General features: G+C 43.8%; 1 protein-coding gene across 4 annotated transcripts in view; it reads right to left on the bottom strand.

Moving 5' to 3' along the window:
* The window catches only part of LOC125430332 (monocarboxylate transporter 2-like), a 51,389-nt gene that overhangs the window by 3,213 nt on the left and 32,410 nt on the right, over positions 1-15,766 (bottom strand). For all 4 annotated transcript variants that reach the window (XM_048492272.1, XM_048492275.1, XM_048492273.1 and 1 more), the window contains 2 exons: positions 14,481-14,624; positions 4,435-5,289 (listed from right to left, as the gene is read on the bottom strand). In XM_048492272.1, coding sequence (XP_048348229.1) covers positions 4,435-5,289; positions 14,481-14,624 — 999 coding nt within the window. The remainder of the gene's footprint in view (positions 1-4,434; positions 5,290-14,480; positions 14,625-15,766) is intronic.

The following is a 15,766-nucleotide window of genomic DNA, read 5'->3' as shown; positions in this document are numbered from 1 at the left end:
GGAATCACTCATAAAGAGGAAGAAGCTTTAGGTTGCTCAGCAAGGCTTTGAGCCTAGCCCACTCATCCACACAAAATCACGTGCACTGGACTTGAGAAGGAAGACATTCTTTAAACCTAAAGGCAGAACGAGTCATGGCAAATTTGAAACTTCTAGGTTGAAATCAAGGCAGCGTTTGGGCATTTTTAAAATCTGCTCTGAACGCGCTATGGCTTTCCAATTTACGTGTCTCTGAGGTATTGCTTGGCTTTTTAGAACTATTTCCTTCTCCTCAAGATGCAGTGCTTCTAACGACCTATCTATTGGGTGTGCAGTGATTAATTATCCTAACGTCTACTTGTATAAACGAAGAACTTTATACAAATTGTGGAAAGCAGGTTGCACTGGGGGCAGGGAGTGATATCATTTCACATACTGCAACTGAAAAATACTGTTGTTGTTCCTAGAGCAACCTCATCTACATGCACGATTTTTATATAGCCCTATTAATAGAATATCAACCAGAGGCTAATTACTGCAATTCTCACTTTCTGCTAATCAAGATGACCTGAAGGTCTGCAAAATACATTTCACTGAGAGCTTTAATGAGTAGAATATTGGGAAATTCAACAGGAGAAGAGGCTTGCCATTTCCCCCCCTCTGAGGATAACACGGAGTCATAAAACATACCAAGAACAATTTACTTAGTTCATTAAAGCAAAACTCAGTTGTGGCTTATTAAATGCCAAAGAACCAATCAATTTAGTGTTTATTAAAATGCAGGAAGGGATGCTGCACAACTCATATTGCAAACTATTACACAGCACTTTCTGACCTTATTACTAATCTTTGGTAATTAGCCACATCTGCTTCGTAAAATGGTATACAAACTTGGGAAACAACTGCTTGGCTAACACACACACACACACACACACACACACACACACACGTGTATGTGTTTTGAAAATTATATGAAAAAGTAATCATAACAGGAAGATAATGTGCAGGTGTTCTTTTTATAGATGGTGTCAAAAGGCTAGACGTGAATTGCTATTGAAAGTAAGAGGGATTGAGCAATAAAATGGTGGCTTGCATTTTTACAAATCCTGTGGAATTTGATACATTTGGTTCATTCACCTTCTCTGATGACTTTCTCTGGCTGGAGATCAGCCTAAATATTGTCCAACAAACAGCTGCATTTTAATAGCTATATCACCCAACCCACTAACCACCCTTCAGGAGAATCTGATCTGAAGCCAATCGAGTCCCAGGATACTCAATGGAGGTAAATCAAATCAGCTCCAAATGCAACTGTTTTGCTGGTTTGCAAATCCAAGCCCTTGGATTTAATAGTACATCTGGACGATGAGAGGGATAACACTGTATACTGTAGTCTTGAACATGCCATGTTTGGCTATTAACTTACGTAACTGCAGCAATTATTTTATTTCAGGAAAAAAATGGGTCTTCTACCATAATAAGCCATTCATGCATTTATTTCAGAGCTGGGAGAGAAAAGGCAGAAGCATCTACCATTCAATAACGGTGCAAGAATTTAAGATTTTGGAGGTAATTAATTCATAGGATTTCCATCAGTCAGAAATGACTTAATGGCATTTAACACACAAAAGTAGCCCCAGACTGAGGCCAAGCCTGCTTTTTGTGAATACACAGACAGTACTATAGTAGTAGATGTCAAATACTTACCTAGCAGGACAATCATCTGCAATTTTCTCTTATAAGAAGCAACCGTTTCCCTCCACTTCCATCTCAACCTAATTTTTTGTAGTGTTCTGTCCCCAGTATTCATTTCATTACTCATTCCTGCGCCGGCGTGGGTGCCCACCCTGCCAGCGCAAGGGGCGAATGCACCGGCAGAACGGGTACTTACCCCAGAGGCCAGGTGCCATGAGGCTCTGTGGAGCCTGACTCGGAAGCCACCAGCATCACCCAAGACCACCATCGCAAAATGCTGCGCTAGCATGGCCGGGGATGGACCAGAGATTGGGGCTGACCTTACTTGGCCCAACTGGATCCTTGCGCCAGCAGAGGCGCTGGCAGAGCCATGCCGTAATTTTCGTGGCATATCTCTATTCTCCCCTAAAGGGGAGTTTCAGGGTTTAAAAAGACTTTGTTGGCCTCCCACGCCATGGGAAAGCCCTTTGGAGGGGGTGGGGTGGCGCCGGAGTGGACCATCCTGCTGTCCTCTTGCCCTCTTCTCCACTCCCCTGCTGGATGGGGCTGCAGAATAGCTTCCTTATGTCATGGGGGAGTTAATAAAACTGGGTAGTATCTGAACTTCAAGTAATTATGCATTCCCAATAGTGAGAAAACATACTAAGGTTCATTGGTATGATATGGTGAATAAATGCCAGCAAATGTTATCCAGGTTACGTATGTCTTATCTTTTGTTGACTGGACTACCAAAAATTACACAGCCTAACTACAACATCCTTGCATATTGCTGGGAGAATCAACCTACTGTTTCAGTATTCTAGTGCTAGCAAATTCTCTGGCAACATGCCGTACAAAGGGTAGTTACAGAGCGGAATGGGAACGGCAACTTCTAAAGGAGTACTGTTTTAGCTTGAACTATAATCTGAATTAAACCTCCTCTCACTGTGGCATGCGAACCTCAAAATGGTTAAAGGGCTTTTATTCTGAAAGCTAAATGAATATTACATCTAATTTCCCCTTTCAAAAGTTCTGTCGAACTGGCAGAACTCCTGCGGAGTTGTCTTGTAGAGAGCAGATTTTGCTATCAGAGGGCTTTTCTGTTCTCTGAAGATAATGAGCTTTTGATTGAGCAGTTATATCTCTGAAGAACAAAAAACAGGGATTATACAACAAAAAACATGTGTGGATTCCAGCACCTGCGGCAGCTTCCTTCCCCTTTCCCCCTGAGAAGGTTTTGTGTTTATTTAAAACAACATGCTAAAGAGAAGCCTGAGAAGTTTCCTATCTAACCGACAACAGAAACTGGCACTCTTCAACCTGCATTTCCAGATGAGTGGGGGCAGAAAGTATAATATTTCTGGATCCACCAATAAAGAATGAGAAATGGTTTTTAAAAATGAGAAATGGTTTGACAGAAACGGCTTATCAGAATTAGAAATGGTTAAAAACAACTTTAATATGAAGAAAAATTAAAACATACCATCTTGCAAATTGTTCTAGAACTAAGATCTTGTGATCTTGGGGCAAGACCAGTTCTCCAGCACTGTTCAATATAAGAGAATGCCTCAAAATTCTAAATTCTATTGCTATAGTAACTAAATTAATAAGAAATACATAAATTTAAAATGGCCACAAATGCTTTCACAGCCTACATGATAATTTTCAAATGGGTTAGCTAGCATGTACCCACATAATTTTTTTTTAATCCTATAAGATGTACTGGTGGCTGAAGTCTCACAAACAGAAGAATTAATGGAAGCAGGAATGGACTCTGATAAAAACACACCTCCCCTATAAACTGAGAGAGGCAGTTGTTTAGGTGGGTCCCAGGCCATGAAGGGCATTGAACATTAAAAAAACCAGCATCTTGAATTGACCTCAGGAACTAATACACAGCTAGTACAATGATCTCAAGATAAGTATCACATGCACACAGACATGCACTACCGATAGCAAACGGGAGGCCACATTCTGCACCAGTTGAAGTGTGTTCAACGGCAGATAGTCCAGATTTTAGTGTTCTGTTTTCCAGATCACCATGGCTAGGCCTGCTGAGTCAAGGAAAGGAACTAAATCCTGAAGTTGGAAGAAGCACTTTTTCCTCTCCTATCAATTAAGTTGTTTTTCTATTAACAGAGTAAAGTTCAGCAAACAACCAAAACCCATCCTAAATTATGCAACCAAAAACTTGCAGGCAAGGGGTATTCCATGTTGCAATACCTAAGATTGGGCAACCTAGCATTGCAAATGTAGCAACGTTCACCTGACCCAACTTGAAAACAGAGCTCTGATTTGACCTCACACTTCAGCTTCTGCAAGATTTATTTTAATTACTATTAAGAACAAAAAACAAACAATTCAGTACAATTCTGAATTCTACAGGGTCCCTTTTAATCCCAAGAGAACAGCTGACATTCTTTTGCTGTTTTGCTCTGGGAAGTGCAGCTCTCGGAAAGTTAATCTTAAGTGATATTTAGAAACCTTAGTGAGAGGCATCTGGACCAAAAAATCCACTGCCAGTAGAGTTGCCACATCTGGGTTGGGAAATAGCTGTAGATTTGAAGGGTGGAGCCTCAGGGGGACAATGTTTGTGGAGGGACTTCAATGGAGTATAATGTCAGGGAACCCACCTGCCAAAGCAGCCACTTCTCACAACAAACTGATCCTGGAGAGCTGTTGTAATCCCAGGAGATCTCCAGCCGTCACCAGGAAACTGGCATCCCTAGCCACCAGACATATTTGCACACCCATTAAGTAGAAAAGCAGAAACATTCTTACCTCCGATAGGTGGCCCAAGCAGTATGGTACAACATTCTACTATGGTGACCAGTCCAACGGCACTTGTGAATCGGCTGGCACCAACAAGATCCATGAGAGTTTCAAACAGCATTGCACAAACCATGCCAAAAGCCAAGCCAAAAAAGACTGAATACACTACTAGGCCGGTGTAGGTGGTTGCCAAAGGGCACAGGAGATGGCAGACTCCGTTAAAAATGATTGAGAAGCTAAAAAAATACTGAATCTTTGGCCTCACCCATTTGCTGTTGGCAATGAGTCCAGCTGTTGGTCTAGTGAACATATCAACAATGGCAAGGATGGATAACAGGAAGGCCGCGGAATATTCGTCAATTCCAAGGTGCTTTGCGTATGGAGCCAAAAAGACAATTGGGGCAAAAAATCCCAAAAACATGAGCACGTTTCCTACTAGATATATCAGGAAGCCCCTATGCTTGAAAAGGGATAAATCAAGGTACTTGTTAAAGTTTTCACAGCAGTCTCTGTCCTCACTTTCTTCATCACTGAGGCCAGGAAGTTCAGCTGTTCCTACTTCTGGCTGCTTTTCCAGAGTCTCTATAGCCAGCCTCTCTTTTGGGCTCTTGGCAGGGCCTGTCGCTGCTCCAATGGGCCTGAAGAGAGCCCCAGCCACACAGCAGTTCAGGAGAATTGCCCCAAGAATAAGAAAGCTTCCCCTCCAGCCAAAGTGTTCAAAAAGGAGCTGGTTCATAGGGGCAAGTGTACACAGCATGACAGGACTTCCTGCCATGGCAAGGCCGTTGGCGATTGGTCGTCTTTTCAAGAAGTATTTTCCAATGATGATCACAGAAGGCTGGAGGTTAAGGGCAAGGCCAAGTCCTATAGAAGAGAGAAAATGAGAATATTACATTCATTCAGAAGGCAAAAGAGGGCTAAACAGACTGTGATGAGGTTGCGTTAAAGTTAAATCAGATAAGAAATGCGTAATGCAGCATCTTATCACCAGAGCTCCCTTTATCTGTACAGATTCACAATTCAGTGTCGTGGGGTTGTTTCATGAATTATGTTTTTTATATGTCTGCCACAGACTTGTTAAGTTTATACTTTAAAAAGCATCAAGCGTGAATGAGGCAATCAGTGATTATTTGGGAAATACATGAAATCCCCCATCCAGGGTAGAGGCCCAGAGTATGACCTCTTGTTGAAACTAAGCAGATCTGAAACTGATTAGTAGGACTGTGCATATCAAAATTCCTGAGCCAAAAATATACCTTTTGGGTTCATTCCATATATTTATTTGACTGTTGTTCCTTATCCAAGCTATACATGAGCATACTCTCTTGGGGTCAGATGGAGTTGGATGGGGCACCTTATGGACCCAATTAAAACATCCAAGGGTGTCAGGCAGAGTTGCCGGTTAGCTCCAACACTATTTATTTTCTACCTGAACAACCTGGTGAGCACTCTGAATAAATTGGCATTCCATCTATTGAAAGTGACAAACCAGCACACATCTGTTCTGCAATATGTGGGCGGTGAACACTCTCCAGAACCCCTGTGGGGATGAGGAGAGCTTTAAATACAATGCTGGTGGAATAGGGAATGTTTCTGGGGATCTGAGGTGCGTATAGATCAAATGGCACCATGTTCACAGAGGACCTCTCCCTGGAGCAACTTCTGAGCTCTGATGAGATCAGGCTCGCCTGGAGAATAGTTGCAAAAACTTGGGTAGGTAGAACAAACATACAGCTGTTGAAGGCTTTCATGGTCAGATTCAACTGGTTGTTGTGGGTTTTCTGGGCTGTGTGGCCATGGGCTGTGTGGCCGTGGTCTGCCTACCAGACCACGGCCACACATCTTGGAAAACCTACAACAACCAAACATACAGTTGTTAACTAATAGTGGCAGAACCAGCATATATGGTAGAGTTAGCTGGGTAGCACTGCTGAAATATCTAGATAACCCACTATCATTTATAGTGAATGCATTCTTCTGTAAATTAGCTCTCTACCCCTGCATTTACATGCATATGATAAAGGTGGCTCGTAAAAGGTTATGACACAATATATTAATGAGTCAAACAGCAACTTTCTTATTATTTTGGCTACAGCAGACTATACCTCTGTCCCACCAAACAATCAGGTAAGGAGAGAGCATTCCTGGATATGCTAAATGACTGTGGCTTAGAACAGATGGTTATGGAACCAACCAGGGGAGAGGTGATCCTAGATCTAATTCTATGTGGGACCCAGGACCTGGTGCAGGAAGTCAGTGTTGTTGAGCCCATAAAGGGAGACAGCTGCACCACTGAAATGCTGTCCAGATTCAGGTATCTCCGCGATGCTCACGAACAAAGTGACAACTACTAATGTAGTTACATTCGCCTTCAGAAAGGGAAATTTCTCAAAGATGAGGGGGATAGTGTGCAGGAAGCTGAAAGGGAAAATCAAGAGAGTCAAAACTGTCCAAGATGCTTGGAGGTTATTTAAAAACACAGTCTTAAAAGCTCAGCTGGAATGTGTGTTCCTCAGGTTAGGAAAGGCAGCACCCAGTCCAAAAGAAAGCCACCATGGTTAACAAGAGAGGTTGAGGAAATTATCAGAAAAAAGAAAATGTCTTTTAGAAAATGGAAGTCCAGTTTGACTGATGAAGAAGGAATATGAGAGGAACTACAAATGGTGGCAAAAGAGAAGCAAGTTAGCTGTAAGGGAGGCAAAAAAGTTATGAGGGAGGCATGGCTCACGAAACATCCAAGACCAGCAACAAACAGTTTCTTCAAAGTACATCAAAGAGTAGGAAAGCCAGCTAGGGAAGCTGATAGGCCCGTTACACTGACAATAGGAACAAAGGGGTGTGCTAAAGATGACAGGGAGATTGCAGAGAAGCTGAATGAATTCTTTGCATCTACATCGCTTCACCAAAGAGGAGGTGAGAAAAAGTGCTTGCACCTGAGACCATGCTTCTTGGGAGGCGGAATCCAGGGAACTAAGCGAAGATAGTGAAGTAGACAAAGGAAGAAGATTCTGGCAGCCATTGATAAACTAAATGCTACCAAATCCCCATTGGCAGATTGCATTCCATCCCAATGGTTCTTAAAAGGCTCAAGCATGATTTGCTGAATCTTCTCCACTTTAATATGGCAGCTTATCCTAGAAATCAGGCTCTATCCTGAAGAGACTGGAGAGATGGCCAATGTCACACCAATTTTAAAGAAAGGAGTTCTAGGGGGGACCAGGGAAATTACAGGCCAGTCAGTTTGACATCTGTTCCTAGTAGAATTAGTAGAATCTATCATTAAAGATAAAATTATAAAACATGCTTAGAAAAGCAAGACCTGCTATGAGAAAAGAGTCAGCATGAAACTTTTGCAGGAGGCAAATCCTGTCTCTTACAAGAGCTTACTACTAGAGTTCTTTGAGAGGTGTAAGAGCAAGGCATGTGGATAAGGGGGAACCAGTGGACATTGTCTACTTAGTTTCCAAAAGGCTTTTGACAGAAGTTCTATCACCAGAGAGCTGTTGCAGAAAACTCAGCAATCAAGGAATAAGAGGGGAAGTCCTCCTATGGATTAAAAACTGTGGTTGAGAAACATAAGGAAGCAACAAGAGTGGGTGTAAATGGGAAGATTCTCACAATGGAGAGATGTAGGGAGTGAGGTGTCCCCAAGGATCCCATTTTGGGACCAGTGCTCTTTAACCTATTCATAAATGACCTGGAAGTAGGAGTGGGTAGCATGGTGGCCAAGTTTGCAGATGATACCAAACTATGTAGTGTGGTGAGAACCACAAAGGATTGTGAAGAGCTCCAAGCGGACCTTGATAAATTAGGTGAGTGGGCTCAGAAATGGGAAAAAGCAGTTCAATGTAGCAAAATGCAAAGTGATGCACATAGGGGCAAAAAATCCAAACTTCACATACATGCTACAAGGGTCAGTGCTATCAGTCACAGACCAGGAAAGGGATTTGGGCGTCTTAGTTGATAGTTCCATGGGAATGTCAACTCAATGTATGGCAGCTGTGAAAAAGGCAAACTCTATGCTGGTGATCATTAGGAAAGGAATTGAGAATAAAACTGCAAAGATTGTCATGCCCTTATATAAAGCAGTGGTGCGACCGCACTTGGGAGTACTGTGTCCAGTTCTGGTCACCGCATCTCAAAAAGGATATTGAGGAGATAGGAGAAAAGATGCAGAGAAGGGACAACAAGGATGAGATTGAGGGACTGGAGCACGCTTCCCTATGAGGAAGAAGGAGGGGCTGCGAAAGCGATTTGGGACTCTTTAGATTTGGAGAGAGAGGCTGACTGAGGGGATATGAGTTGAAGTCTATAAGAATTATGCATAGGGTAGAAAATGTTGATTGAGAGAGAAATTTTTCTCTCTTTCTCCACAAATACTAGAACCAGGGGGCATTCATTGAAAATGCTGGGGGGGAAGAATTAGGACTAATAAAAGGAAACACTTCTTCACGCAACGTGTGATTGGTGTTTGGAATATGCTGCCATGGGAGGTGGTGATGGCCACTAACCTGGGTAGCTTTAAAAGGGGCTTGGACAGATTTATGGAGGAGAAGTCGATTTATGGCTACCAATCTTGATCCTCTTTGATCTGAGATTGCAAATGCCTTAACAGACCAGGTGCTCGGGAGCAACAGCTGCAGAAGGCCATTGCTTTCACATCCTGCATGTGAGCTCCCAAAGGCACCTGGTGGGCCACTGCGAGTAGCAGAGAGCTGAACTAGATGGACTCTGGTCTGATCCAGCTGGCTTGTTCTTATGTTCTTAATCTCAGGAGATTTGTGACTCAATCTGTCCTGGACTGTTTTTGTTCTAGAACAGTGGTGGCCAACCTTTGGCACTCCAGATGTTATGGACTACAATTCCCATCAGTTCTGCCAGCATAGCCAATTGGCCATGCTGGCAGGGGCTGATGGGAATTGTAGTCCATAACATCTGGAGTGCCAAAGATTCGCCACCACAGTTCTAGAATGCTTTGCTTGAGTCCTAGTGCCTTCGGGACAGAAGTAAGTAAGCACTAGGACCCTAGTGGAGCCTTTTAAAACAGAGGCAGTCCAGCACGTGGCAGATTAATTCACAAATCTCCTGTGATCTTTCTGGGGAAAGAGTATGACATGGCTACCATATACAAACAAAGGTATCCTTATGACTATTGCCTGTCTTGGTTTGCGGGGGGGGCGGGGGGCAGAAATACAGCTGGAAGATTTTCTGTTTTGATTATAAAAAGGGGGGGGAACCAAGTCAGCGTAGATATTCCTCTGCTTCAAAATGAGATTCAGGATTTGATTATTCAGCACTCAGTTTTGACGATGATTTGCCAGTGATTTCATCAGGGAAGCAGGATTTTCCTTGAGTAATACAGCTGCAAGTCTCTCAATGAAAAGAGCTGTAACTCTAGAGAAGCTTAGAAGTGTATAAATCTTATACACAAGATGAATAAATGTATGGCTAAATCTAGACTAAATGTGAAAGCAAGGATTTTTCACTTGAGCCACAGATAATTTATGAGAGCTAGTATGTGTTGAGACTTGAGCCTGGGAGTTCAGGGTTTTCCCATCTATTCCGAAGCAAAAATCATACCCTTCTGAATCTAGTGAAGCCATTGGGCTTAGAAGAGTGTAACTGTGGACTTAGGGGGCACTGTTGCTTAACAGCGAAGGAATTATCCCATCTTTACATGTGAGTGTTCAGCCAATCAGAGAACTAACTCATACATTCTGATTCTGACCATACGAACATAAGAACATAAGAACTAGCCTGCTGGATCAGACCAGAGTCCATCTAGTCCAGCACTCTGCTACTCGCAGTGGTCCATCAGGTGCCTTTGGGAGCTCACGTGCAGGATGTGAAAGCAATGGCCTTCTGTCATGTTAGCCAGACTGATGTTAAATAAGTCTGATGAGTTTTTGAATCCTGCTTCTTGGGAATAATGCTGAGGATTTGCACTATAAAACAAGCAGGGACCACTTGTGTGCCAGAAGCAAAGTAAAATCTAAGTTCTGTGGTTATCCCAGGGATACTCAGGTATGGCACTTAGAATGCGTTAAGAAGACCTCGTGAACATATGCATCTGCCTAACACTTCGCCATCAGTCAGTGACTCTCTAGGGTCTCAGGGTCTCACGTCACCTTCCGCGAGATCCTTTAACTGGAGATGCTAAGGAATAAACCTGGGACATTCTGCATGCAAAGCAGATGCTTTACCAGTGAGCCACAGCCCCTTCCCACAGTGGCCTCAGAGGTGTTACGTACAGTACATGGCAAGAAAGCTGGGTTTGCCACTCAAACACATTTCCTTTTTTTAAAAAAGCATGGAGACATTGATTTGTCCTTTTTAAAATAAAAAAAAAAATCCCGCCCCAGCACAAAGCAGCAGCCAATCAGGACAGCCCCTGAGCGGATCGTGGGGAGTCCTGCGTGGCTGCTGTTGCATTCGTTGGACAAGGGGGCAGAAGCTGTGGTAGGGACAATGGACCCACGCTCAAAAGGTCAAGAAGCAAACGAAACCGGTGCGCATCGCCCTCCATTTTAGAAGTGGGGAAATGACCCTAGATTCTACAGTCCCCTCCAATCCAGACAAATTAACAAAGGTGGTTTAGCTAATGCAGATGTACCACTAGTTATTATCAGTGTATTTCACATTCTGGAAGATTAATCCCAGGACTGTGCAATATATTAAGTTCAAGAGATGTCTGCAGGGGCACCATCCTTACTCTAGTTTTCAACCCTTATTTCAGAAATAACAGGTGGGAGGAGAAAGAAAGGAACCAATCACACCACAAAGTTACAGATTTTGTCAAACTTCTGGCAGTTCACAGCTAAGAGATAACAGGTGGTAAGTGACTGAGAGGTGTCAGAAGGAGAAAGAGACAGTCTCAGATTGAGAACCGTTTACACCACCCCTTGCTCCCAAAAAAGGCGATATGGGCTGTCAGAAATATTGGGATTTATTACGTTAATGTATTTTGACCTGCAAATCAAACACTCTCCCCTCTTTTGGTAAGTGCATCTCCTTTCTTTCCTTGTTCTATCAGAGCCAATTACAATCTCTTGGATATGTTATACAACAGCCCTGGCAGCATTGCCCTAAGACCCAGTTGTCCAGCATTCTTGTTTGTATATAACGGCTTTGTGACAAGTTTAGACATTTTTCATTTAGCATTGCAGTCCAATTTGTTCTAATTCTCATTACATCCAAGTAGAGCTTGTTAACACTAGAATCTGATGATGCTCTGATCAGCGGCATATCTAGAGTGGGGCAGCCAGGGCATGCACTCATAGATTCTGATCCATTTAGAACTTTAAAGGTCAACACTCAAACCTTAGATCTGATCCAGTATTCAACCTAGAGCCAGTGCAGCTGCTGGAGCACTGGGCGTACATGTCCTCTTCACAGGGTCCCACTGCATTCTGGGACACTTGAAGTCTCCAGAACAATGTCAAGGGTAGCCCTGCATAAATCGATTTACAATAGTCCAATGTGGATGTGATTATCACATGGATCACTGTGGTTAGGTCAGGGTGGGACAGGTAGGTCAACATCTGCCTGCTCTGACAAATTAGAAAAAAACACCATCCTGGCTGCATTTCTTCTAGCTCTATCTAGCTCAGGGGTAGGGAACCTGTGGCTCGAGAGCCGCATGTGGCTCTTCTGCCCTTGCACTGTGGCTCCACGAGCCGAGCCGCTGACCCCATCCTTGCCCGCCCTGCAGGCAGCAGGGCGGGCGCACCAACTGCCCGCAGCCAGCTGGGCCGCACTGCGGGCTTCCCCTCTCGCCTGCCCTGTTGGAGCGGGGCGGGTGCTTTCCCAGCGGACGGTGAGGCCGAGCCGCTGGCCCCATCCTTGCCCGCCCTGCAGGCAGCAAGGCGGACGGATCCATGCGCTTCTCAGAATGAGCGGAGTAAAAGGTTAAAAAAACCCAATATATACAGTGTTATCTTTATTTTAAATGTCAAAAATTATTTGCAGCTCCAAGTGTTTTCTTTTCCCATGGAAAACGGGTCCAAATGGCTCTTTGAGTGTTAAAGGTTCCCTACCCCTGATCTAGCTCTATCTAGCAATCTATCTACACCACAGGTGTCAAGCTCGCAGCCCTCCAGATGTTATGGACTACAGTTTCCATCTTCCCCTGCCCGTATCATGCTGACAGGGGATGATGGGAACTGTAGTCCATGACATCTGGAGGGGTGCGAGTTTGACACCTATGATCTACACATTCAGAAGAAGCAGGATTTGGAGTGTTCATGAATATCCATGTTTATGTGTGCAGGGGGCAGTGGGAGAATTATGCAACAGTGGTCAAGCATAATTTTTGCAAGGCAAAATCTGTTGCTCCAATCTCCTGTTAAAAAATGTCAGGTATCAAAACCTGGGGGGGAAAAAATTCTCTGCCTGAGATCCCAAAGAACCACTGCAGACAGTACTGAGTCTTGGTAAAGGGCATATTCGTAAGGTTAAGTGCCGCATGTCTCCCTCCCTCCCCAGGAATGAGGAGGCACAACTCTAATCAAGGAATAGTTGCCATGGTCCATTCTAATGATAACAAATATTGGTGTTCTTCAATGCCATTTTGGTACCCCGGAATTAAGGGGTAGTTCAGACAACCAGCATGGAACCCACTCTTGGTCCTGTAAGTCCATATCCGGTTTTGAAAAAGAATCATCTCTGTTTACTAGTGGTGGTTTACTTATTAAACTGTCTACAACATGTTTTCATCTAAATTAGCGCTCAAGGCTGTTGGCTGCATAAAACAATTTGACAGGTTGTAATGAAAGCAATTAGACATGAGTTGCGACTCATAAAACATCTGCAGAAAAAAGGAACAGAAAAGTGAACTCTGATACATACCAATTAACCAGCAATTAAAGGCTGCAGAACTAAAAATAGACAGAAGGCTAAAGAGTGAAATGGCCTGGGGGAATGCAAATGTTTTAGCCTGCTGCTGAGAATCATAGAGTTGCTGGCTGGCAGCATCACCACAGAAAAGACCCTGTCCCTCACACTCCTAGACAGAACTTGCTGGGGAAGTTAAACTATTCTACTGACGTTATTTATTAGTTCAAACCATATATGATCATATCTGGTTTAAACCAATAAATAACTTCACTAGAATAGGTTAGCTCCCACAGCTTTTCTCAAAATAGGCTCAAGGCATCTTACAAACATTCAATTAAAACAGTAATAGACTCAAATAAAAACTATAATCTCCTTTTCATGAGCCTCCTTGAACCAAACAGCCTATCTCTTTTTCTTGGGCTACTGGCTTTGCCTCAGGTGTCCTGATGAAACTGTTTCTGAGAGGTCTTTTCCTCAATTTGCCTATCTCACGCCCTGGCTACTGCTCCAATGCTTATGGCATCTAGCAACTTGGGGGAACCTTGCTAAGCCTTATTGCTGCTGCTTCGTAGTATGAGCAACCATAAACCAGGCCTGTGCTGCCTCCATTGAGGCAGAAGCAATTCACACCCACGTTAGACTGCAGGTCATTAGGAAACCCAGTTTCTGGGGATTATGGATGAGTGAGATGAAATATATGGCAGTATATGACCTGTTATGGTTGCCAGGTACCCCTTGGTAACCAATGGGGAATGAAGGGGAGTGGACTTAGTGGTAGCAAACTTAGGCCTAAGCCACCACCACCACAGGTGATACATCAACTTAGCTTCTGGTGCTCACTTTCAATCATCATGCCACTGGTGATGAATGGACAGTCTGATATTTGGACAAAAATGCAATGGTAGAAGTCATTTTTACCATGGAATGTTTGCTCAAATACCAGACTGTTGACATGATGATGTCATTTCTGGTGAGTGCCAGATGTGATGTTGATACACTGGCAACAGAGGCCTAGGCCTCAGTTTGCTGCAGGCAAGTCCCTACGACCACCACTGGTCAGGTGAACAGCTCTAAGGGAGGGGCCTCAAAGCAGGGGGATCCTTTGCCCCTGGCGGAAGTCTAAGAGCCCAATAACCTGTACATGAAACTAAAGAATCATCTCTAGGCATTTGCTGCATTAGATCTCTTGCAATGCGCAGAAAGAATGGCTTTACTATTACCTGTGATGAATCCAGCACAAATGTACAGCTGAAAAATGCTTGTGCAGAAGGCAGCTGAGATCATCCCTATACCACATAGCAGCCCGCCGAATATGACCACTGGTCGGCTACCGTACCGGTTCACTAAAATACTGCTAATGGGACCTAAAGAGAGAGAGAGAGAGGGGAAAAAATGAATCCTTGTGTTAGATGTTTCTGAAAGAAATGTACCTTCAACCCATTTAAAATGTTGCTAAGGGCTTAGCCATGCCTCAGCTGTTAGGAACTTTATCAGCCTGAACAGCTAGCACGGAACATGGCTGCATCATGCGTTAGCAGCTCAAGATCTTCAAACTCTGGCCCTCCAGCTGTTCATAGACTATAATTCCCATGAGCCCTATCACTTGGCCATGCTGGCAGGGGCTGATGGGAATTGTAGTCCATGAACATCTGGAGGGCCATAGTTTGAAGACCTCTGCGTTAGCTGTTCAGAACTCTACCAACAAATGGTGGGATTCAAATAATTTAACAAACAGTTCCAGTGGAGGGATTCAAATAATTTAAAAACTGGTTGTTTACAAGCACCATTTTAATAACCAGTTCTGCCGAAATGGTGCGAACCTGCTGAATCCCACCACTGGCTCATACATTGTAACAGCAGGTCCACGTGGATCATGCTTGAAGAGACACAGTGTGCTGATCCCTACAAGTGATATGGACCATAAGCTGGTCTTTTCCCAAAGACATTCTAGAAGAGGAGCAAATTACATGGCTGGATGAGATTGCAGTGTAAGTCATCCTTGCACCTGTTACTTGTATTCAGGGAATGTTACCTTTTCTTCTCGGTCATGCCTCAATGAAGCAATTGTCACCCATGCCCAGGCTTTTCCAGAGAATCCTAGCAGGAAGCACAGTACTTCCTTGTATCATGCAAAAATAAAGAGCCAGTGTGATGTAGTGGTTAAGAGCAGTGGATTTTAATCTGGAGAAGCAGGTTTTTATTCCCCACTCCTACACGTGAAGCCTGCTGGATGATACTGGGCCAGTTATGTCTCTCTCAGCCCCACCTACTTCACAAGGTGCCGGTTGTGAGAAGGGGAAGGGAAAGAGATCATAAGCCACTTTGAGACTCCTCACAAGAGGGAAAGGTGGGGTTTAAAAACCAACTCTTCTTCTAAAAATTGGCGCAAGTTTTACCAGCAAAACTGGATGACAACGTAGCTACCACACAAACTTACAGATCCAGCCCTTTCAGATCGCAACCTTTTCAGACTGCAGCTAGAGGGCAGGAGGGAAGATTAGCAAAC

This window comes from Sphaerodactylus townsendi, linkage group LG03 (genome assembly GCF_021028975.2).
Source record: "Sphaerodactylus townsendi isolate TG3544 linkage group LG03, MPM_Stown_v2.3, whole genome shotgun sequence".
NCBI lineage: Eukaryota > Metazoa > Chordata > Lepidosauria > Squamata > Sphaerodactylidae > Sphaerodactylus > Sphaerodactylus townsendi.
The sequence above is the reverse complement of the archived record's forward strand: the minus strand, read 5'-3'. Positions and strand labels throughout refer to the sequence as shown.